At 52.4% G+C, this 22,601-nt stretch overlaps 1 protein-coding gene across 2 annotated transcripts in view; it reads right to left on the bottom strand.

Moving 5' to 3' along the window:
* Window positions 1–22,601, bottom strand: part of Fbxo21 (F-box protein 21) — a 35,981-nt gene that overhangs the window by 7,031 nt on the left and 6,349 nt on the right. Inside the window, exons 4-11 of one of the 2 annotated variants that reach the window (XM_028765434.1) lie at window positions 17,312–17,433; window positions 14,399–14,545; window positions 14,043–14,179; window positions 12,596–12,732; window positions 9,014–9,193; window positions 8,074–8,206; window positions 2,957–3,147; window positions 1,419–1,576 (exon numbers count right to left, since the gene is read on the bottom strand). In XM_028765434.1, the coding sequence (XP_028621267.1) occupies window positions 1,419–1,576; window positions 2,957–3,147; window positions 8,074–8,206; window positions 9,014–9,193; window positions 12,596–12,732; window positions 14,043–14,179; window positions 14,399–14,545; window positions 17,312–17,433 (1,205 nt within the window). Of the gene's footprint in view, window positions 1–1,418; window positions 1,577–2,956; window positions 3,169–8,073; window positions 8,207–9,013; window positions 9,194–12,595; window positions 12,733–14,042; window positions 14,180–14,398; window positions 14,546–17,311; window positions 17,434–22,601 lie in introns of both variants that reach the window. The other variant, XM_028765433.1, reaches the window with a different exon arrangement.

Genomic DNA, 22,601 nt, shown 5'->3' with positions numbered 1-22,601 from the left:
GTGTGAGGAGCACCGTGTGGACAGTGTCTGCAGGAGCAGGCAGGGAGGGGTGTGAGAAGACACTAAGATCATGGAAGTCCAGCACAGAAACAACAGTTCACAGGGTCACCGAGACAGGCTGGCCCAGGAAGGTGAGTGAATGCATGTTTGTGGCTTCTGGAAGAGCCCCTTGCCAGCACTGCACCCCACAGCCACCACCAGTAGCCCTCGGGAGACGTCATATTCCTGTGGCCGACAGGAAGGCCACTGGAAACCAGCAGAAGCCAACATAATTACAGCCGTGCCCCACGTCACTGGACTAACGGACCACATGCTTCCTTTTTCCTGCAAATGACTGGGTCCAACGATTCAGAGCATCTAAAGTCAAGTGCTCGTTTTATAAAGTGCACCAAGCAAACGAACTAAGACTAAATGAAATGTTTCTAGAAACTTCCATACATACCCTGTTTAAAGATGTTCATACCTGCTGTGTATAGGTGGACAACTGCTGTACTTGGTAGGCTGTGGCTGAGGGCAGAAAGTGTCCCTCACCTGTCACCTAACAAAGCCCTGGAGCTTCTTAAAGTCACTCTGACTTTCAGAAGTGGAGCATTCTGAGTTTCACTGGACTCAGCTTCAACAGCTGAAGACTGTGGTGGAAGCCTCCAAGACATCCAGGGAGCATGGCAGTACCGTCACCTTACCCAGAAACCCATGGAGGTGAAGTGACTGCAGAGGTCCTCCTGGCCTCAGATGGACCATGATCATGCATCTGGGAACATTCCTGACTTCTGAAACCTCACACTTGAGCCCTCGGTATTTTTAGCTCTACTGTGGGTAGAGCAAGCCTGACAGCTCAGACCAGAGCCCACAGCCCAGCTCCTGCTTCACACCCTCTTGGGTAGGGTGAAATGGGGGTGGCCTCCACAAGCTCCAGGCTTTGCATATATGAGAGGCTGAGCCTGGGTCCCAAGCAGACTCGGTACCCATGAGAGTACGCCTGTCCATCATGCCAGTGCCCACGGTCTCTCTTATTAATAAACTCTTGTGCATCTTCCTGCAGAAGTAATGCGGACAAAGAAGAGCAGGCTCGCACCGTAGTCTTTGCTCTGGCTTTTAGCTCCATCTATCCTTGGCTCAGGACTTCCTGGGGTCAAACACACAGGGCTTATGCTGGAGACTGCAGTTTCCACTTGTGGCCACATGAGGGCGACTATAGGCCAGCAATGCTAGAAGCCAGGCCTGAGAGACAGGGAAGTCGGGAGTCTGGCTGGTGTGGGCAGAGTAAGCAGAGGGCAGGAGCAGCTCTAGAACAGAACCTCAAGCTTGTGTGCCTGTGTGTGATTAGCCACAGACAGCTGCCACCTCTGAACACACTGGTGAGCTCTGTGCACAGCATGGTCAGCCAGGGGCTGGGGCAGCTCCAGCAAGCGCCTTACCTTGGGCTGCGTATCTGCAGGAGCCGTCCTCCACCAGCACGTTGTAGAAGGGCTGATGGTGGCCGTGAGGCAGACTGTGCACATTCATGTTTCGGATCCACTCATGCCCCATCATGCACGTGGGGTCCCAGCCGTAGATCACACAGTTGTAGCCGTACCTGTGGAGCAGGGGAAGATGGCCGGTGAGTTCCCAGTGAGCCTGAGAGAGGCGGTGGCACCAGGAGCCTGGCTGGGGCTCTCATGCCCTCTGTCTGTCCATTCCCTGCTTTCACCGTGTCACATCATCCCTCAGGACACAGTGTCCCTCTTACAAACCCTCTCACTGTCAACAAAGCACTTCACTAGAAAAGAATAACCTGTTGCTTTTATAGACAGTCCTCACTGTGTAGCTCTGGCTGTCCTGGAACTATGTAGATCAGGCTAGCCTCAAACTCACAGAGCTCCGCCTGTCTGACTTGAGTACTGGGATTAAAGATGGGCACTAGCATGCCTGCTCTAAGAGACTTTGGAGCAGTGAGAGACACAGGAAAGTGTCAGCTGGTGTGAAAGGTGACAGACAGACAGGATGGTGGCCTGACCATGCTGTCAGTCATCTCAGAGTAAAACAAACCCCAGAGGCACAGCATCTAACTGAATACTGTGTGACCTGAGATCCAAGAAGGAAGGCATCAGATGACAGTCAAGTCAAGCGAACAACAGACCCTAAGCACACTACCATGCAGAACCCTCGACGCCCACCCAGCTTTGGAGGAATTCAAGCAACTGCTTACTGCATGTGGTCAGACGCAGATGCATGAGTGGGCAGTGGCGCCCTCCCTCCCTCAGAAAGACCTACAGAGTGGCTAGGGTGAATAGTCCAGAAGAGGAGGAGGGGAGGGGAGGCAGGGGCGGTGGTGAAGGAGAAGGGTGTGCGGTTCCGGGATGGGAGGAGCTTCAGCTGCCTCATGTTCCGTCCTCTCCACTTATATGCGTTTGGAAATTCTCATAAGAGCTAAGAAGAAAGAGTTCACTAAATGAGCAGGGGACTCACTGACAGCTTGTCCTCACAGACAAGGGAGGGGGTGGGGAGTAGTCACACATCAGCAAGGACACCTGTGTGGTGAGATAGACGCGCCTTTGCCAGTGAGGGAGTCCTGAAGACCAAGTGTCACCTGCTGTCCGTGGACTCCAGGGCATGCTGTGGGGACAGGCACTCACAGCTCCTAGGCTACTTGTGGGACATGAACCCACACCACCAACGGTCGATCGGAGTTGGCAGGGGAAGAAGGGAGAAGCAGGAGAGGGCCTGGGGCTGCAGTTCAGCCTAGCATGCTGTCCCTAGGCTCAAGCCCAGCAACCTATACAAACTCTTAGTGCAGTCAGAGTCCATGAGAGACAAGACACTTCAGCCAGAGCAGGGTGCAGATCAGGTGCAGCTTGCTGTCTTGCCTGTGGTGGAGTGCTCTGTGAAATGAACTGAGTTACCAGGGTGTGGCCCTGGCCCATGCCTGTGGCTAGCCATCCTGTGGCTGGCCATGGCAGCAGAGAGCAGGCCTCACCTCTTGTGCTTCATAACGAGGCCGATGGAGTAGCAGACATCCCTGTGCTTCTCCTCGGAGCGCAGCTTCACTTCCACACCCACCTCCTCCTTCTTGCGCTCGATGTGCTCGAGCGTGTGCTGGACTAGGTAGCCCACCGCCCCGTGCTGCCCGGGGTCAAGGGTCTGGATGTGCTGGAGGATGTCAAGCACCTTCAAGACAAGACAGAAAGACTAGGAGATAATATTTTCGCCAGGCCTTTTCTTCTCCGAAGCGTGGGACCGACACCTACCCACGTAGCCTGACAAAGACTAGCAACGTGCCACTTGCCGATCAGGCTGCTTTTTTTTTTTTTTTTTTTTTGGTTTTTCGAGACAGGATTTTTCTGTGTAGCCCTGGCTGTCCTGGAACTCACTCTGTAGACCAGGCTGGCCTCGAACTGAGAAATCTGCCTGCCTCTGCCTCCCAAGTGCTGGGATTAAAGGCGTGCGCCACCACTGCCTGGCTCCGATCAGGATTCTTAATGGGCCAAGTGTTCTTGGTTACCATGGAGCTGAGGAAGGTCAGCTTCTTTTTCCTTTTTTTAAAGTACAGAAACTGTTCTATCCTGTCATTCTCGCTTTAAGAGGGAAAAACTCCGAGACGTCTTAGCCAAGGCAAAAGACACTTGGCAGACCGGTCCCAGAGCTGGATGGGCCGGCATCTCCTAAGCTGATGTCACTGGAGGGAGGAGGCAGGCTTAGCAAGCTTGCAGAAGGCAGGCAGTCACTCATGGCGAGCTCAGGTTGGCAGCAGGGCTGACCCCTATCCGGTCTGTCTGCTGCATACAGCAAGCAGCTCCACTCAAGAGTTAGGCATCATGCAAAGTGTGAGTCTGCACGCTGGCACACTGGAACCCACACACTGCGACGTGGGAGCACACACTAGTGGTCTCTGACAAGCCTGTCCCTCCAGACTACTGAGGCCGAGCTGCGCCTGCTTAGTGAGACAGACACCCTCAACTCTAGGCGCAGCCCTGCTCGCCCACCCGCCCGCCTTCCAGCCACTTCACTATTCAGCCGCTCGATCCCTCAACGCCGACAACCAGATCCACAAAGCCTCAGCAGTTTTCCTGAAGCCAACTTTGCCCTCCAGAGCAATACAGCAGGCTGCCGGTACTTCCTGGGGATGAGTTAGAGGTCTCGATTGGACATGGTATTCCACAGCCACGATTGGCTTGGCTCCGTAAGTTTAAATGCTGGCCTGAGGTCAGAGGGTTAACAAAGCTGTGGCCCTGGCCCTGGGGAGGACCTCAGCTCACAGTTTCAGCCAGCGCTGTGGCAGGAGAAGCATCTTAATTACTGCCATGCAACTTAACAGAAAGAACAATAGGTGCAGTTCCAGGACCGCGGATACTCCAAAGCCAGCTTCAACAAGCATCTAGCAAGAGTCAGTCTCCAGCCTCCAGCCGGGGGCTCTAAGGTGGGGATGCTTGTGGCACTTTTCCTTTGTAGCTGATAGCATCCCATTGGACAGTGGGCCTCTGTGGATTCTGCCGGAAACAATGGCTGTCCTTGTGTGTGCTTGCCAGTGAGCCACCTCTGTCACTGTGCACACAGCCTGCTTTCCCAGAGGCCACCCAGCAGACCTGCAACACAGCCAGACATGGACTTTTCAGGGCACAAAGGTGGCCCACATTCAGACAGTAAGACAGGAGACACTGGTTCCTTGCATGGATGTGTGAGGTTGAGGGTGAGGGGACACAGACAAGGAAATGTGACTTGGACCTGGTGCGTTCACAAAGACAGTGCTAACAGTGGGCATCGTGACCCCAACCGATGCTGCAGGCCTTGGCTGGATGTAATGACGTATATTTTTAATCCTGACACTGGGAAGCAGGATCCCAAGAGTCAATGGGGGCTACTATATACCATAATCCTACCTCAAAAACAAAAATAACAAACCACGTCCATCCAAATAAAAAAAACCCAACACTCAGGGGGAAGGAAGGAAGTCCTCTTGCCCAGGGACATTTGTGTACACTGTTGCTCCTCTGGCCACACAGCACCACAGCCAGCTGTGGCCAGGCCCCTGCCGAAGGCAGCTCCAAGCTCGCCAATCCACTAAACTGTGTGAGCAAGTCCTGCCTGAGCACTGAGCCTCTCTCTGCGCTCACTCTCGGCTCCCCTTGCTTATTTGTCTGCTGGACTTTCTGCTGGGGCTGCAGGTGGGCATGGCAGGAGCCTCTGAGGAAGGCCACGACTGCTGCTTGCCATGGGTGGTCCAGGCCAGTTCTACACAGCCCGCCTTGGCACTCTCTCCTAGGCCACGCAGCCTAGGCCTTAAACACCCACTTCTAGAGCAGTATGTTGGCCCCATGTTGGAAACCCTGTAAGTGCTGGAAGTCGCTTTCACTCACGTCCAAGGGGACTACAGTCACCCAACCGTTCCCCATAGGAACTCCCCTGGGAGATGCCACAAGCCAAGACCAGTGCTGTGAGACAGAGTGAGTGGTGGGGAGCCCAGTGTGGAAGGAGGCTGGAGCAGTGAGTCAGCAGAGGGATGCTGCGTGAGCACGGCAGACAGTAGTGCAGAGAGCACCAGGGAGACGAAGCATACAGGTCAGGTGGGCAGGAGCACACAGACCTGCGAGAAAAGCGGCCAAAGGCAGCAGGGAGCCACCCGGGACTAGTCTATCCTACTGAGATCCTGACTGCTGTGGACATGACAGGAAGACCAAGCAGTGGGCCCGGTCTTCTGCGGCCCTGCTCAGGTGTGACAGAGGCACTGAAGGAAGCCCCTGGGACCACACACTGGGTAGAGTAAGCCTCCAGAGCACTCACATGTAAAGCCTGGCAGACAAGAGATGGGAAGGAGCCTGGGAACTGGCAGCCAGGAGGCAGGGGGGGCAGCAGAGAAGCAGGGGAAAGGGCAAGGCCACCTCCCGGCCTTACAACAGCAACAGAAGGGCTGCTGGCCAGAACACGGCCTGGGGGAGGACTGGGAGGAAGAGCTCATGCTTCGGGAGTACACAGCAGAGGCAGGAGGAAGGCAGTCAGAACACGGAGGACAGAGTGTGAGTCAGCAGGCAGGGAGGAGATAGAGTGGTGGCCACAGGCAAGCCCCACGGGGCTGATAAGGAACGAGCAGTCTTCCATTCCAGAGGGGAGGGGGTCTTCCCGCATCGCAGAGAAAGCAAAGGGTCACAGTGTACCTGGCTCTGGCAGTACTAAGAGCAGCTGTTTTCTCCTTAGTCATAGTGATCCTCAGGGTGACACCTGGGGTGGGCTCAGAGCAGAGGTAACTTCTTGCCTTTTAGCACTTGGAACCTGGCAACACCAACACAGTGCCGCAAGGCAGCTGAGAGGACACAGGGAGGTTTTCTGCAGAGGCAGGAACCTTTACAGACATGGCCACCACAGCCACAGTGACCAAGAGGATTGGGCTTTCCAGGTCTCCCCAGCTTCAAGAAATAGAAAGCAGACCGTGAGGCACCTGTAGGTTTGCTGCTCAGAAACAGCCTTTTTAACAAGCAAGGCCCAAGTGTCACAGGCTGTTATCACCTTCCTCTCATCACATGCACACCCCTCCCTGAGGGAGGCCTCCTGCAGGCGCCTTCCTTAGGTGCCACCTACCCCTCTGCTCTCTGGGATGGCCGACCTTTTGACCTCCTCCAGAAGCCCTCCTCTGGAGAACAGCCACATGTAGTGATGATGTGCACCCCTAAGCAGTCCTCTCATGATCTTGGGGTTTCGATTCCCTAAGCTGGCCACTGAGAACTTAGGGGAGGGGTCCTAGCTTAGAACCGAAGGCCTGTGTCCACCTGGCAGGCAGAACACACCAGAAGAAAACTTGTACTGGTTTGAATGACACTGGGGAACTGACAGGATGCTGCGAGGGGACACCCAGGAGACCCTGTAGCAGCAAGACAGTGTATTTCAGTTGTAGACTCTGACTGGGACAACTCAGTGAAGGGACCTTTGCTCCCTTTTTCCCAAATGATCCTGAAATCCCTCAACAAACACAACTGGCTGAACAAACCCAAAAGACTAAACCCTGGGCTGCTGAGTAGGTGGCAGCTCCCAGGGCGCACACCCAAGGACACAGGACTGCCCACGTTATGCCACACACAACACGTCCTGGAAGCCATGAACTCATGAAGTGCTACAGTCACTCATGAGAGCATTTACTTTCTTTTTTAAAATACATTTTAAAATATTTTATTTTTAATTGTGTGTGTGTGTGTGTGTGTGTGTGTGTGTGTGTGAGAGAGAGAGAGAGAGAGAGAGAGAGAGAGAGAGAGAGAGAGAGAGAGGTGGGGGAGGGAGATGGAGGAGAAGGAGAGGGAAGGGAGAGGGAGGAGAGAGGGCACTCATGGGATTCCCTGGAGCTGGAGTTACAGGTAATTGAGAGCTCTCATGTGCATGCTGGGAACTGAACCCCAAGTCTTCTGCAAGTGACAAACAGCTGGGCCATCTCTGCAGCCCCCAGAGCATTTACTTTCTATAGAAAGACTACACATTTCAAAACTCTGGGAAATGTCCCAGCCAAGGCTTAGACACAAATGCCCTCTGCAGGCTGTTCTAAACAAACAAAATGACCTGTGGCATCTTTCCAGACCAAGGACAGGAGGGGAACGGGTCACGACTCCTGAACACTCACACAAAACAGCACTTGGTGTGCCCAAAGCCAGCTCTGGGTTCCACAGGTGGCTCTCTACAGCACTTCCTGCCAGTCACGGGGGTTAGAGCATTAGCAGATCCGAACCCTCGAGTGGGACACAAAGAAGCCTCAGCCGGCCTCAGCCAGTCTTCCCATGTGGAACAGCTGCCGCAAAGCCAGCTCTGAGCACCTGTCTCGCCTCTCCTTGCCAAGTCAGGTGACTCTCTGAAGGCACAGTGGGGTGGTAGTGGGTGAGGAGCAAGGCAAAGGCCTTGTGTCTTGTCCTCAGAGAGAGGCATAGAGCCAACAGTCACCCCTGATAGTAGAGCCAATGCTTCTTAGAAGACAGAAAAACATTTAACATTGGGTCAGGGCTGGGAGACTGAGCATTCAAATGTCCTCCCTTGCTAACAGGAGGATTACCTGGCAACAGCCTTGGTCCAAGCTCCAGCTTTCCTCTCTAAGGCAAGGACCCAGCATCAAAGTAAGATAATTACCTTCTCTGGCCAGATGCCCAGGTGGAAGTAGAGCCTGGCTTGGAGGAGCAGGAGCTGCACCTGGTCTGGGTACATCGCCAGGTACAGGTCCAAGGAGTCTCTGAGGAGCTGGTAGGACTGGTCAATGCCTTCCCTGGGGACAAACAAATAACCTTGCCTCAGGCTGCAGCCTCCCCAGTGGAAGTCCACAAGCACCGGATGCAGACCTCCAAGATTCCCAGACTCCCCGGTTCAACCCTGCAAAGCTCTCAGGAGACTCCACACTGAACATAGCCCCCACAGCACACTCAAGCCTGCCCTCACTAGGCAGTCACCTCCGCAGCACAGAGATCTCTGCAGAGCAGAGCAGAGGCTGGAAGGGGAGCAGAGCCAGCCAGGGGGAGAATGAAGGATGTGCACAGAGACTGCGCCTGTAAGAGCGGACCTGGGAAGATCTGTCAGTTCAGGGTCAGCATTTGTAACAGGTGTCTGCTCTGCTGTTGGGGGTTTGGGTTCACAAGCTGCACATACTCACAGACAGAAAGTTACTCTCCGCCCCCCTTGCAGTCTGCTCAATTCTGTCAACAACTGACAATTGTTCGAAAAGTCTATTCACAATGATTCCTGTTTGTGAGGCATCAGGAAGCTGCCCGCTAGACGCTACCCACAGTGATTTCCCAGGACTGATTTCCTTCAAGTATGGAGCAAAGTTAACCCAGGCTCTGTTCTCTACAGGATGGTGTAAGATCAGAGGTCAGAGCACCTGGACAGGAGGACACCACCTCTGTCACTCTAAGACAGTCTGACTTCCAAAGAGTGACTCCAAGGTTTGAGCTAAGTCTACTGCAATCATCAGAGCATGGCTGCTCGGCATACATGAATGCACAGCCGGTGTCACAGAAGCAGTTACCACAGGCCAGCTCATTAACCAAGCTTCTTGACGAGGGAGCAGCGTCCTCACCTCTTGCCCAGGCTCAGCAGGTTGCCCACCATCCGCTGAAGCACCTTCTTCACATTCACCACACCGTAGAGTGCTGCCGTCACGTGCTGGCCAATCAGGTACTCACACTCCTTCACAGTCAGCTGCTTGCCCTTGCCAAAAGCATCTATGTAGATGTAGTCAAAGATGTCCAGGTTTGCCCTGCCCAACGAGAGCCAATAAGTCAGATCAAAACCCCTGGAGAAGGCGCTCCAGGCAGAGGTGGAGGCCAGAGCACCACTAGACTGCTCTCACCAATACTGTCAAGGCCTCAGTGGGAGTCAATCCCAACTCTTAACACAGCCTTGGCTGCAGTGACCACAGTGTCCCAGTATTAAGTAGAAAGGCAAGAGAGAAGGCTCACTGGATAAAAGTGCTCGCTGTCAGGCCTGACGATAAGAGTTGGATCCTGGGACCCATGTGGTAGAAGGAGAGAACTGACCCCAGCAAACTGTCCTTGACTCTACACACGCGCTGTGACACACACATCCTAACCTACAGACAAGGGGCAGCAGAGAAGCGCACGGCCTGACGGCTGCTTAGAGCCCTCCAGCCCTGAACCAGGAGTTCAGAGCACGTCGACAGGAGGACATGGGGAGTGACCAAGGAGGCTGCTAACAGAGTGACAAGCAGCCACCTGTCTGGGGTCCTGGACCGAGGAGGACCTATGAAAGCTCATGAAGCACCAGGGCCTCTGTGCACACACCCCAGGCTGGCATCCTAGAGAGCAAGGCCCTGTCACACACTGTCACTGCACAGCCAAGTGGTCTTGAGGGCTCACGAAGGGGTGGGTGGCTCTGTGTGGGGACAGCTTCTTTTGAGCAATCCTGATCCCGTGCCCACTGCAATCACACAACATTTTGTCTTTGGCTGCTAACTACCTCAGCCGGATTTCTTTCCTGAGTCGCGCTCATAGCGTACTTTTGGCAAAGGCCTGAGACTTACATAAATGTTCTAAAAGAGCATGGGACTTGACGGCGTTTGCGGTGAGGCCAGAACTCCCCACAAGAAATCATCAAACATAAACCACACAGACAAAGTGCGCATGTGGCCAAGTGCCAGGGTGTTCTTAAAGCATGCCTAGACTAGCTGTGCCCCAAGAACATGGAGATGAAGACGTAAGATCAGTTCTGGAAATGGGTCAACCTCAGCAGTTAAGGCAGGGTTCAATCTGCAGCACACATCAAAACCTCAGGTCCAGCAACCAAAACCCAAACAGCTGCTCCTACAGAGAGCAAAAGTGGAAAGCCATGGACAGATAATAAATACATTCTTGAAAAAAAAAAACCCTACTGCCTACATGTAAATACAACGCAGCAGGACTAGCTGGGTTTTGTAGCACTGACTTCAATCGCAGTGCAGAGGCAGAGACAGGCTGGTGACTGTGACTGGGGTCCTGGTTAAGCTATACTGTCAGTTCCAGGCCAGCCAGGGCTCCAGAGTGAGGCCTGTCTCAATATACACAAATCCAACACCTCAAACAAACTCATGCTTCACAAAATTACAAGTTAGTTTTGGAGACACCATTAAGAGGTGTCAGCCCACGCAGAAGCTTAATGGTGATGTGGAGAAGCACTCCATGGGACATGATCCCTGGGCTACAATGGTGTCTCAGTGGTAAGGGTGCTGGCGCCAAATCTAAGGCCCTGAGTTGGATTCCTGGGACCCAAATAACAGAAGGAAAAAACTGACCCCCAACAAGTTGTCCTCTGACTTCTGTACACACACACACACACACACACACACACACACACACACACACACAGAAGGTTAAAAAACAAAAACCATTCCAGGCAAGAGTATCTGCTGTCTGTTTCTGCTTTGTAGTCAACAGAGTATGAAGCCAACATACTAAGCTAGAAAAGACAAAACAGCACTGTCCAGATTCTGAGCACAGAGCTCCAAACCATCCATACTGAAGACCCATCCTGCCTGATGCTGAAGGCCAAGCATATATACAAGTACCACACACACAGCTAGAGACAAAGGGCTTGGTAGCTCAGGACAACCTGAATGTGTGTACAAGTGAACAATTTCCTGCTGGACTCCCAGGACCACGGTCACAGATGGGAGGCTGCCGATTCTTACACTAGTGCAGAACCAGACAGAGCAGACTCTAGCTCCAGTCGATATTCAAGCAGAATTTTTGTTTTCTTCTTTGATATGGGGGTTAGACAGTAGCCCAGGCTGGCCACAAACTCTTGCCTCAGGCTCCCAATGCCTTCCACATAGCTCTAAGGAACTGACAAACTGGCTCTCCCTCTAAGGAAGAGCAAAAGCCAAGATCAGTGAAAGCAGGCTGCCGATCTGGATGGGGTCTCGTGTGTCCAGCACCGACAGCGAGGGCGGACTAGCTGAGAGGAAGGAAGGTCTGTGTGCATGCAGTACAGTCTCTGGTGCCCCGGTCTTTCCTAATTCTCTGGGTTTGTTTCTGCCGTCTGTCTGGATACTGGAGTACGGTGTCCCTCCTGACCCAAGGCGGCCGAGCCCAGCCATACTAACAGGTCATTCCATTGTCTGAGTCTGGGTGGTGGCTCAGTCCTGTAACACTAGCACTCAGGGCACCGGGCTGAAGCAGGAGGTTCCAAGTTCCAAGGCAGCCTGGGTAGCATAGTCCTTATGCTAGAAATTAAACGAGCCAGAAATGCTCAGATCATGCAGGACCCGTTGGATGTCACATGGGTATCCTACAGACACACAACGGGAGGGAAGGTGAGCTGAAAATCACTTTTCTTATTAAAAAATAACAGAAAGTAAATATCCTTGTTCTATAAATTAACCTACCAGTGTACTGTGAGGACCACACATTTGGAAAAAATGACAGCCTCTAGCAAGTCAAAGAAAAAGTAGTGGAAAGGGACAGGGCTCCACCTCATGGAACACCTTCTGTCTTAACTGGAGGGCGCATGGAGCCCAGCCGCACTTCTCTAGACAGCAGGAGAGACGGAGTCTAAGCGGGAGTGTGTGGGTCACACACATGCATACTGGAGGCTGGCCTTGAACTCTTCATGCCAGTGTTTACAAAGTTTGAGTCCTGCGTGGCACTGAAGCTCAGGAACTGCATATGCCACTGTCCAGGACAGGAGCTGGGGAGGAGCTTTCTCCCTACATGGATACCAGCTCTTTTTCCTGGGAAGACGCCCGTCAGGGAAGCTGGAGAACAAGAGGCTGACTCCAGAGCAAGCACTACTCAGCCAGGCTGTAAGTCGTCCACCCTGCTCATCCTCTCTCACAAGGTGGGGCACAAGTGTGAAGGGAGAAGATGTTTTATGGCTGAGTGGAAAAGAAAAAAGTCTTTGAAACGACTGATCTTCAAGCTGTGGATCTGGGAGCCACTAGACCTCTGGCTTCTGAGATAGCTACAGATTCACACGCCTTCTTGAGGACTACAGAAAGATCCCGAGCAGTGCTTGTCCCGTCACACAGGGCCCAGCGTAACTACAGTAGACCGTCACTGTCGGATCCCAACTCGATCCTCGGAAGCAGATGCCTGCTTGGTCACACACAATTTAACGCTAGCCCCTGGTTCCTCAGTGTGCACTGCACATAGCAGAGTTAGCTCACCCTTCTGCCCCTTGGCACCACCGAAGCAGGAAGTGGCTTGGGAAGTTGACAGGCTCCAGGGGGACTCCCAGCTGCCGGGCGATGGTCAGGTAGAGCAGAGACATGCTGATGGGGATTCCTGTTCTGCGGGTCAACACCTGAGGAGAAAGGTTTCAGGTTCAGGCTGGCATCCACGCTGGCTTCCAGAGCTGCACTTACATCAGGACCAAATCCAGCCCACTGGCTGTTTGTTCACAGCCAGCAGAAGACTGCCTGTCCCCTCTCCCTGAGACAGGGTCTCCTTACAAAGTCCAGGCTGGCAACTCTCCATCCTGCCCCCCAACCCCCCCAAGTGCTGTGCTTATAGGTGTGTGGGCCACCCCTGGCCCGTCCCTTGCTTTTGCCTTTCGTTTGGTTTTGCAGGGCTAGGCATGGAAGCTGGAGGCTCGTGTACACTGGGGAAGCAGTCCACCACTTAGCATTCACACACGTGAATTTTCAAGTTTTTAAAATATTTAAAAAACAATACTATCTTGTGACATGAAAATCACAGAAGCCAGGTCTTCTGTGGTCCATGCTTATAATCCCAGCACTTGGGAGTCTGAGGCAGGAGGACAGAGTCCAAGACCAGCTTGGTCTACTGAGTGAGAGCCTATGTCAAAATAGGCAACGAAGCTGGCATGGAATGGACAGCTGCCTTCAAGACTCCAGTTCCTGTGCCCTTCCCCCAGTGAGACAGCACTGAGCACTCCGACCACACAGCCTGCGAACCTGGACTGCTAGGCACTTCACAGGCAGCCCGCCAGCCTCCTCCTACCAGAAAGCAAGCATGTAAAAAGTACAATATGACAACAGCAAGTCTAAGTTACAGAGAACAGGACAGACAAGAACAGCCATCAGAGGTGTGTGGCTGATGTAGCCGGGCCACAGGACTCCAGGCAAACCGAGGCAGGTCTGCACGGTTCAGCATTCATAACCATGGACTGAGCACAGCAAGTTACAGAATACCCACTTCTTGGTACAAGGTTTGCTTACAAAGGCCATCCTGTAGCAGATCTAACCCACAACACTGTCCCTGTGGGACAGGAAAAACAGACTTCACTGAAACATGGAAAAGGCAACAAAAGCATTTGCCAGTAAGAAACGGACAGCCCACCAGAGATGAGTCCAAAGGCTGTATGTATGACTGCACACACAGTCACCTTTGTCTGTCTGCAGGGGAGCCAGGGCCGCAGCATTCCAGGGCACCAACATCTGCAGGTGGGGCAGGGAGGGCACAGAAACCGTACCCCCGCCCTTCCCAGTGTGACGTCACACGCAGTGCCCAGCACTGTCTGGTCCTATGTGTGTGCACACCGGCAAGGTTAGGCAATGCAGAGTGCCTGCATGGTTAGCGCGCAGGGAATCCTGCAGACTCCACGGCTATGAGGGAGGGGACATCCCATGCCCCGCCTGCAGCCATACCCACCTGGTGCATGTAGAGGTTCAAGGCGTTGTAGTAGTCCATGCGGTTCCCTTTGAACTTGAGCTGGTCGTACAGGACGTAGTTGATGGCGTCCAGCACTTGGCTCTGGAGTTCTATCTCCATTATCATAGCGGACTCACCTGTAGCACAGAGAGCTCCTCTGGATTACAAGCATGAGCAAGCACACCCCAAACATAAGCAAGCACACCCCAAACATGACCAAGGCACACTCCAAACACGCAGTGACTGACAAGGGGCGCCAAGCTGCGGATGGAACCAGAGTGGCTTAGTGCTCCACTGTCAGGCAGCCGATCATCCCAGGGCCCCTGCAGCCCAGCCCTTCTCCAACAGTTCCACACCTGCCCTGAAGGTCAGGCTGGGGTGGCGACTGTTGACACCACGGAGGGTTTTGCATACGAGCTCCACGATGCTGTGGATTTGGGCCTGGATGTCTCTGAAGCTGATGTCGGAGAGCGGGTTGCAGTACTGGTCGATGTAAACGGCACCTGTGGTGAGAAGTGCAGAGTCAGCATCCCTCTCTACCTGCCGGACAGCAGGGTGTTTCTGACCCGGCACCCGTGGCCGTGACTTCTCACACAGCACACCACACCAGCTCCCATGGATGTCAGGCACTGTGTCAACACAGGGAGGGGAGGACCAAACACCTTCACCACAGAGCCCTTCATACATCATTTAAGAAAACAAAACAAACCACTTCTTTCGGAGGTCATGATTCAGAGAGCAGACGTACACGTTCCCACATCCTATTATAAGGAGAGCCAAATGCCACAAGAACACCCTCAGGCCATCTCTCTCCTCCTCACTCCAGAGTTCAAAACCCAACCACAGCAAAGACTCACTGTGAGGCAATGCCTCTCAACGAGGAAACTGAAAGCTGGAATGACAGACAGACCATTCCAACCAATGACACCTCTCATGGCTGAAGAGTCACGGACTCTAGAGATCACAGCTCCTCAGGACAGAGAAGGAGCCCTGCGAGCCCCACAGAGCAGGGCCAGAGTGTCATCACTGCCCTCAGCTGCCCTCACCATGCCTAAGCCACCACGTAGTTACATTTCTATTTGAAAGCCTTCCAGTTACCTTTATATTCAAGAGACTGTAGCTAGCCCAGGCTCTTGCTGCTCCCACTAACCCTCATGAAGCTGAGGGAGCAGAGGGCAGCAGGAGGCCCACACTGGGCGGCAGGGCCTGTGCTGCCCGGGGAGCGCTCAGGCGGAGCTCAGCCACTGCGAGCTACTGCCCTGGCTTCTTCAGAGGCTGGCCACAGGAGTCTAGTCAGGGTGAGGCCCTAGAGCCAGCAGCCTCCACCAGCCCCTGCCACGCACTCAGTGGCTCCTACTGCCTACCTAGTTACTTGGGGGGGGGGCTGTGAAAACTGTCAGTTTGTATTTGAAAATGTGAAATAATTATTTATCTTTCATATATAACCTACAGAAAACAAAGACTGTCTCGCTATTCTGAACCCTTAAATAAGCTTAAGGCTGGTGTGAAGGCACACCTGTAATCCTAGCAGGATTACAGGTGTAATCAGGAGACGGCGGCAGAGGGCCAGAGGGCCAGAGGGCCAGAGGGGCAGAGGGCCAGAGGGGCAGAGGGGCAGAGGGGCAGCGGCAGAGGGGCAGAGGGGCAGAGGGGCAGGGGCAGAGGGGCAGGGGCAGAGGGGCAGAGGCATCTCTGTCTTTGTGGCCAATTTGGTCAACACAGGCAGTCAAGGCTACACAGAGAGAGTGCCTCAAACAAAAGAAAATAACAACAAACCCCTCAAAAGACAGCTTAATTCCCAGCTCCAGCAAGTGTAAAAGCAGATAGGAGGAGGGCTATGGCTTTTTTTTTTCATTTTATTACAAGATTTTTCACCGCCTTTGAGAGAACATCGGAGCCTCTCACAGTTAGCACGTATCTCCACTAGGCACTGGGAGCTGTGGCAATCTTTACTCTGGGGCCTGGGACATAACAAGCCCCCTTACAAGGGTGGGGCACACTAGCACTCATAAGAAGACAACATGATGGCTAGGCTGTGCTCTGTGTCTAAAAAAGACAAAACAAAAAGCAAAGAAACACAATGAACACTTTTAACACAGATGGGGTGTGACAGCCACTGAGGCTGCTGGGCCAGTGGGCTCTGCGGGGCCAGCTGAGACTCACAGACGTGAACCCTGAGCTAAGGGCTGAGGGGACTGCAGCAAGAGCTGACACCAGGAGGAAGCAAGCATCCATCTGGACACAGGAGCAGGGCACTGCAGCCCAGTCTTGAAAGGTGTGGAGTTAAGGGAGGTCCAGACCACAGAGTGCCTGGGAACCAAGCAGGTCAGACAGGCTGGCTGACTGGAGGGCAGCAGGCAGTGATGCCCAGGGAAAGCCAGGATTCCCTAGAGTCTGGCTGAGAGTCTGGAGAACCGTAATGTGTAAGCTGTGACCCAGAACATCAGAGGGGGGCAGTCACCATCTGGTGACCCACCCCCACCCCCCAGGAGCAGAGAGGGTGCATAAGCACACCCTTCACAATCACAGCATAGGAGGCTTCTACCTAAGAATTAAAACAGTGTTTAAAAAGCCAAGTCATATTTTCTTACCATTCCCCTAAGAATCAAGTCTGTCCTGTCACAGGGTGGAGGCCACCTCAATGCTTTCCCCTTCCTTCCCACTTGAACTATCCCTCCCCCAGGAGCTGCCTATCCTCGCTAATCCCCAACTGCTTCAGGGGACACAGGTAAATATGGGCAAGCAGACGTCTGAAGTTACAACTTTGAACAGCAAGAACTGATCTCACTAGCCAAAGGTCAATCTGCAGGCCCACGGGTGCTTGTGTGTTGAGGTCAGAGGTCAACCTCAGCACCATTCTTGGAAGTGGTTCGTCTTGTTTTTGCCAAGCTCACTGGCCAGGGAACTGCAATAGTCCCTTGCCTCCCTCTCTCCAGTGCTGAGGTTACTAGTATACAGCAAGTCTGGCTTTCTACACTGGTTCTGGGGACTGAAATCAATTCCTTATACTTGTGTGGCAAGCACTTTCCCTACTGAGTGTCCAGCCCTCACTGTCACTAAGGCAGTGATGACTCTCTAGACACTAGATCACCTGAGCTGACAGGGAAGTCGCACCCAGCATCTTTGCTGCAAGTCTAAGAGCTGTCTGCCTCGTTTGAAGCCCACTGGCATGACTTTCTTTTCCCCTTCTCTGGGGGAACAGTTGCCACAGGCTCTTAAAGGCTGCTCAGTTGCCAAAGACCCGTGTCCGCAGGCACAGACAGACCCACCTTCAAGATAGGACTCGTAGTCATCGGGCTGCTGCAGGAAAGCCTTGAGGTTATTGAGGATTTTCTGCTGCCGCAGGTAGTAAAGAATTTTCTTTGCGTAGTATTTCCAGGTTAAAGCTTTCCTGGAAAGCAATCAGACAAGCCACTGAGAACCTCACTGCCCAGCGTCCCCCTCACATCCCATACTGCACGTTACAAGACAGACACACCTTGTGCACATCTGCACCCGACTGAGCAGTCCACCAGCACGCAGACATTCAGACCCTCTGCATCCTGGGAAGTGAGTGCACTGTGCTGGTCCCCAGGCCTGCTTCCAACACTCAGGGCTCAGGCTGCTCCTTCTGTGCCCCGTGGCCTCAGGGAGTCCTTCCAGCCTCATGGTTTCAGGTGCATCCACACTGACCACCTTTCCAGAAGTTACTCCCCAGAAGAGGTTTTCTGAAGAAGTCAAACCTGCACCCTCTACTGTTACTCCGCACCTGCCTGGAAAACTAGGGCATGCTAAGCCTTCTTCCTTCTCAGTCACCTTCCTGACACAGCGAGCTATCAGCCTGTGGCGGTCAGGCCTCTGGCCTCCTCTTCCAACACCCTCTCATGAGTTTGTGTCACTAACTTGGCAAGCTGGCCCGGCCTCCGTGGGTGTCTCACTGCCCTCCTCTTGAGTGGCTCCTGCTTCCTTCCATGCTTTCCTTTCTCACCCTTTGAGGCAGCAGTCCAGGGTCCCAGCGATGCGCTCAACCACAAGGGCATGGCTCCGCCCCAGTTCTCCACTGTGTCTACCTCCTCACACTAAAGCTTACTTCTAGTTAGAAGGTGATGTCCCTCCACCGCACCCCTTTGCCTCTGGATCTCAGTTCCAATTGCTCTTGCTCCAGCCTTGTGCCTGGCTGTGTCACCTGACACTTCTATTCCTTGGTGGAATGTTCCTTGCCCGGAAGGACACCTGCAATCTGTTCTTGTACTTTCTCCTGGCTCTCTGTTCAGAGCCAGGCCTCCCCCATCCTACCGTAAAGCTGCCCCACAACCCCTCACACTCGACTTCACACCGCATTTCCCCTCGGGCATCCCACTTCCTGCCAAGACAAAACAGCTTAGGTATTTTATCGAGACCTAGGAGCTTGTGAAGGCAGTGATTTAGGGCTGTTCATGGCAGCTTATCTCCAGTGTTCGCAGTAACACCCAGTGCACTGAGGACATGCAGACAGGACGTGCAGAAAGCACGAAGCTGTCAGGTCTCCCAAACACGCGGGTCCTTAAGCGGGAGGTGGGATTAATGTGTAGCCTCTAAGAAGCAGTAAAGTCCTTTCCATCTACAGAGGGGTCAATGACATCCATACAGCTGTCTGTTCCACCTGCTCTTTTAACCTCTGCTGCAGAAAGGGCTCTTTAACAAAAGAAGCAAATACCACATCCACTACCCAAACCAAGACACACAACTCTGGGACATCATGCTACAGTCACACTTCACGCCCATATGACCATTTCCCACTCCCATACCCACCCCACCCCCCACCTCTCTGGAGCAGTGGTCCTCAGCCACTCATTCCTGGGGCTGTGACCCTTTAATACACGTTCTGTACCCTCATCTTGTGGTGGCCTCCAACCAAAAGTTATTTTCTTTCTTTTTTTTTTTTTTTTTTTTTGGTTTTTTGAGACAGGGTTTCTCTGTGTAGCCCAGGCTGTCCTGGAACTGTAGACCAGGCTGGCCTTGAACTCAGAAATCTACCTGCCTCTGCCTCCCAAGTGCTGGGATTAAATGCGTGTGCCACCACTACCCGGCAAAAATTATTTTCATTGTTACTTCATAACTGCTATTTTGCTACTGCTATGAATAATAATTTAAATATCTGGTACAGTATGTGACTCTTATGAACGGGCCATTTGATGTCCCAAGGGGTCATCACCCACAAGTTGAGAACCACTGCTCCAGTGTGAGCACCAACACACAACCCTAAACTGTTCAGGAATCTTCAGACCTTGTCATTTACAGGGGCCCCTCCCTGTTTCCCATGTTAACAGTAGCTTCTCATCATTTGAAATACATTCATATAAGCTTTAATTTAGTCTGAATTTCTTATTAGAAAGTAGATGGAGAGGCTGGCAAGAAAGGTACTAAGCTTGAGTTTTGATGGCCACAATCCATACTGGTAGAAGAAGAGCCAATTGCTCCAAGCTATCCTTTGACTACCACATGTGCCCCAGTATACACTGATGAACAAGACAAACAAACAAAATAAATACACAACGAACTGGCTGGACAGGCTCCATAAGGTATGTGGCTAGCTGCTACCCAACAAGGTGGAGCACTCTTCCATCCAAAGCCACCTGTGGGTGCAGAGCCGTAGTAGATGCATGCTTCTCCAGCCTTCTCTTTCCATCACCACAAGAAAACAAATGGCCCGTGTCTATGATCCTCTCAGGAAGCATAGGCAGGGAGGGGCTGCAAGTGAGGCCAACCTGGGCTACACGGTGAGATTGCCTTAATAAAAAAGATAAAGACTGAATGGAGGTAGTGACAAGGCCTGGCTGTGCCCTTCTGTGAGACCAGTGGCAACTGCTGCTCACTGCCCAGGTCTAATTCCTTAGAGGTGTGTCTAACTGAACCAGCCCTTCCAAATTAATGAGTGAGACTGTCTGCAAGCACACCCCTCCCTCCACTCTTTAGTTTCCTGAAGGTATGAGGTGCAGCAAAGACAGGGGAAGTGCTCAGACTCCCTCTCATTCGTCTTTTCAACTGACGAGTCCTGACTCTCCTTCAAAGACCAAGTAACGGTCTTGGAAACAGTCTGCTGCAAACCACCTCCACCAGGCTGCTGCCCTGGCTGCCACACCTCGGCCCACAGATGCCTCATGCAGGCCTCACACTGAAGTGAGGGGTTGACTGCAGTCTTGCTGACTTGACTCTAAGGTGCCAAGAAGCTCTGGGCTCATCTTGTACATTTCTGACACAGGCTTGAGAAGCAGCCATTTCTCCACGACCCTGGCTTGCACTGGGGGAAGCAGCAGCTGAAGACAGCAGTCTGCAAGCAGGATGGTCATGTCTACTTGGCTGGTTATGAGGTCACACTGACACTGTCAATTCAGAGGCACACAGCTTTGACCTCCTCTGCCTGTGTGTAAACATACTCCTAAACAGTTCTGCCCCTCACAACATAAGATAGCAGGATGGTCACTCTCTGGCTTTACCACATATTTTCATGCCACACACAGGCCTCAGTGTACTGAACAGTTGTCCTGTCATTTGAGAATGAAAACCGCCAGGTATTCTGCATATGATCTCTCCATGGTCATGGCTCTGTTTCCTTTCTTATTAAAAAAAAAAAAAGTTTAGGTTAGTTATTGTGTGGACAAGCATGTAAGCGTGTGTGTGTGTGTGTGTGTGTGTGTGTGTGTGTGTGTGTGTGTGCCCATCTACGTCCATGTGAATGCACACCGTGAGGCATATGTGACAGTCAGAAGACAACTTGCAGGGTCTCCTATGTGGATGCCAGGGATGGGACTCAGGTTATCAGGCTTGCTTGGCAGCAGGCATCTTTACGTGTTGAACCAGCGTGGTGCTCTTCCAGCTGGAACTCTAGTCAGGGCTCCTGCCCTAACCACACATAGTGCAGGCCCCTGGATAGGCTGCGTTTGGAGTCAGGAGATAAAGTTAATACATCCAGTGCTCACCAGGAGGCTTGAGTCAGACTCTCTCTGTGGTTTTGAGTTTCGAGCTCCATGTCTAGCAGACGTGTCAGAAAGAGCCCAAAGTGTGCTTTCTTCCAAGTTGACAGGTTTGTCTTTAGCCTTTAGACTTGGAAGTCAATTCAGCTGGATATAAAAATCATTGGCTGGCATTTTCTTTACATCTTGGAATACCTTTTTCCTCTGGCATAAAGTGCTGGTGTTGAAGTCTGAGGATACAGTCATTCTTTTGCATAGAAGTAACTTCATCTATTTTGCCTGGATACCCAAAGGCCCTTTCTGATTCTAAAATCCAGTAACTTTATTACAAGTGTCTCGCCGGGCACTGGCCCCTCATGCCACTTTCTCAGGCACAACACAAGCTCTTTGTGGTAAACGAGTCCTGCAGGCTGGGCTCTCTGCAGACCAAGCAGAACAGCACAGGTGCAGTCATCACAAACTCAGAGAAGGGCACTGGAGTTATCTACAGAAACGGCTCGCTCCCCGCTGTGCTCTCCACAACAAGAATGGATGCAAACAGCGTCACCATGCAGACTGGCAACTCCAAACACTCTAAGAGGCACAACACTCCCCGCCATTACACTCGAGTCCCTCCAAGGGCCATGCTGTTTTAACCTTGTTTTGAACACAATTACTAATACATACTTTCCAGGCTACACAACATCAGTTTTCCTGATGACCTGATTAGTGGGAGAAAGCAGCCTTTCCTGTGGATTCTAACATTCCTCTGGAGAGTGAACTCCAAGGTGGTTCCCATGATGGTCAATGGACCAGGCAGAGTCACTCTCCTTAAAAGTGCTGCCTGCCTCCCTTTTCCTGTCATGGCAGCCTCTGAAGAACACTTCCCAGCCTGGCCTGGCAGCCAGTGCTAGTGTCAGCTGCTCACTCTCCACAAGTAAGCTTTGAGTGGAAGGCTGGTTTGCTGGATCCCAGCTACATATCCGGTTCCAGGCAGTATTTCCTACTCAACAGTTTGCCTCCCTCTCTTCTGGGCTCCTCTCCTACATCCCTCTGACCACAGCTGTTTCTACAGAGCTCTAGTCAGACCACAAGCTCCCTCACAGTCTGCCCTACTAACTCACAGTGCACACTTACCATGACATTTAGTTAAACACTTTTTTCCTGGCTCTTCTTGTGGATTTACTGTTCTGTACTTATTGTATGACAACATTATCCGGTTGAAAAACAACTGAACACAATAAAGACCTTCTCACCCTCAGACTTTGGTTGCCTCTTTATGTCTCCTGGAGCACCACTGCATTGGGTATTAATTTGGGGAAAACCAACATCTTTGTGATAAGTTTTTACACATTTTTCAACACACTGCAACACTCTGACCTAGGAAACTTATTTTCCAGAACTGAAGCCTGGAGAGTAGACACTGTAGTACAGCAAGTGACTGTCCACCAGCCAGGAAGACCAGGAAGACAGAGGGTAGCTGTTACCTAAGGGAACTCCTCCATTAACAGGGACAGACCTCTGGGGATAACTCTCAGAAAAGCAGAGAAGGATCTATCTCTCACACAGAGAAGGATCTATCTCTCACACAGAGAAGGATCTATCTCTCACACAGAGAAGGATCTATCTCTCACACAGAGAAGGATCT

This window comes from Grammomys surdaster, unplaced genomic scaffold (assembly GCF_004785775.1).
Source record: "Grammomys surdaster isolate TR1022 unplaced genomic scaffold, NIH_TR_1.0 164, whole genome shotgun sequence".
In the NCBI taxonomy this organism is placed as follows: domain Eukaryota; kingdom Metazoa; phylum Chordata; class Mammalia; order Rodentia; family Muridae; genus Grammomys; species Grammomys surdaster.
Note: the sequence above shows the minus strand (reverse complement) of the source record. Positions and strands in the feature narration are given on the sequence as shown.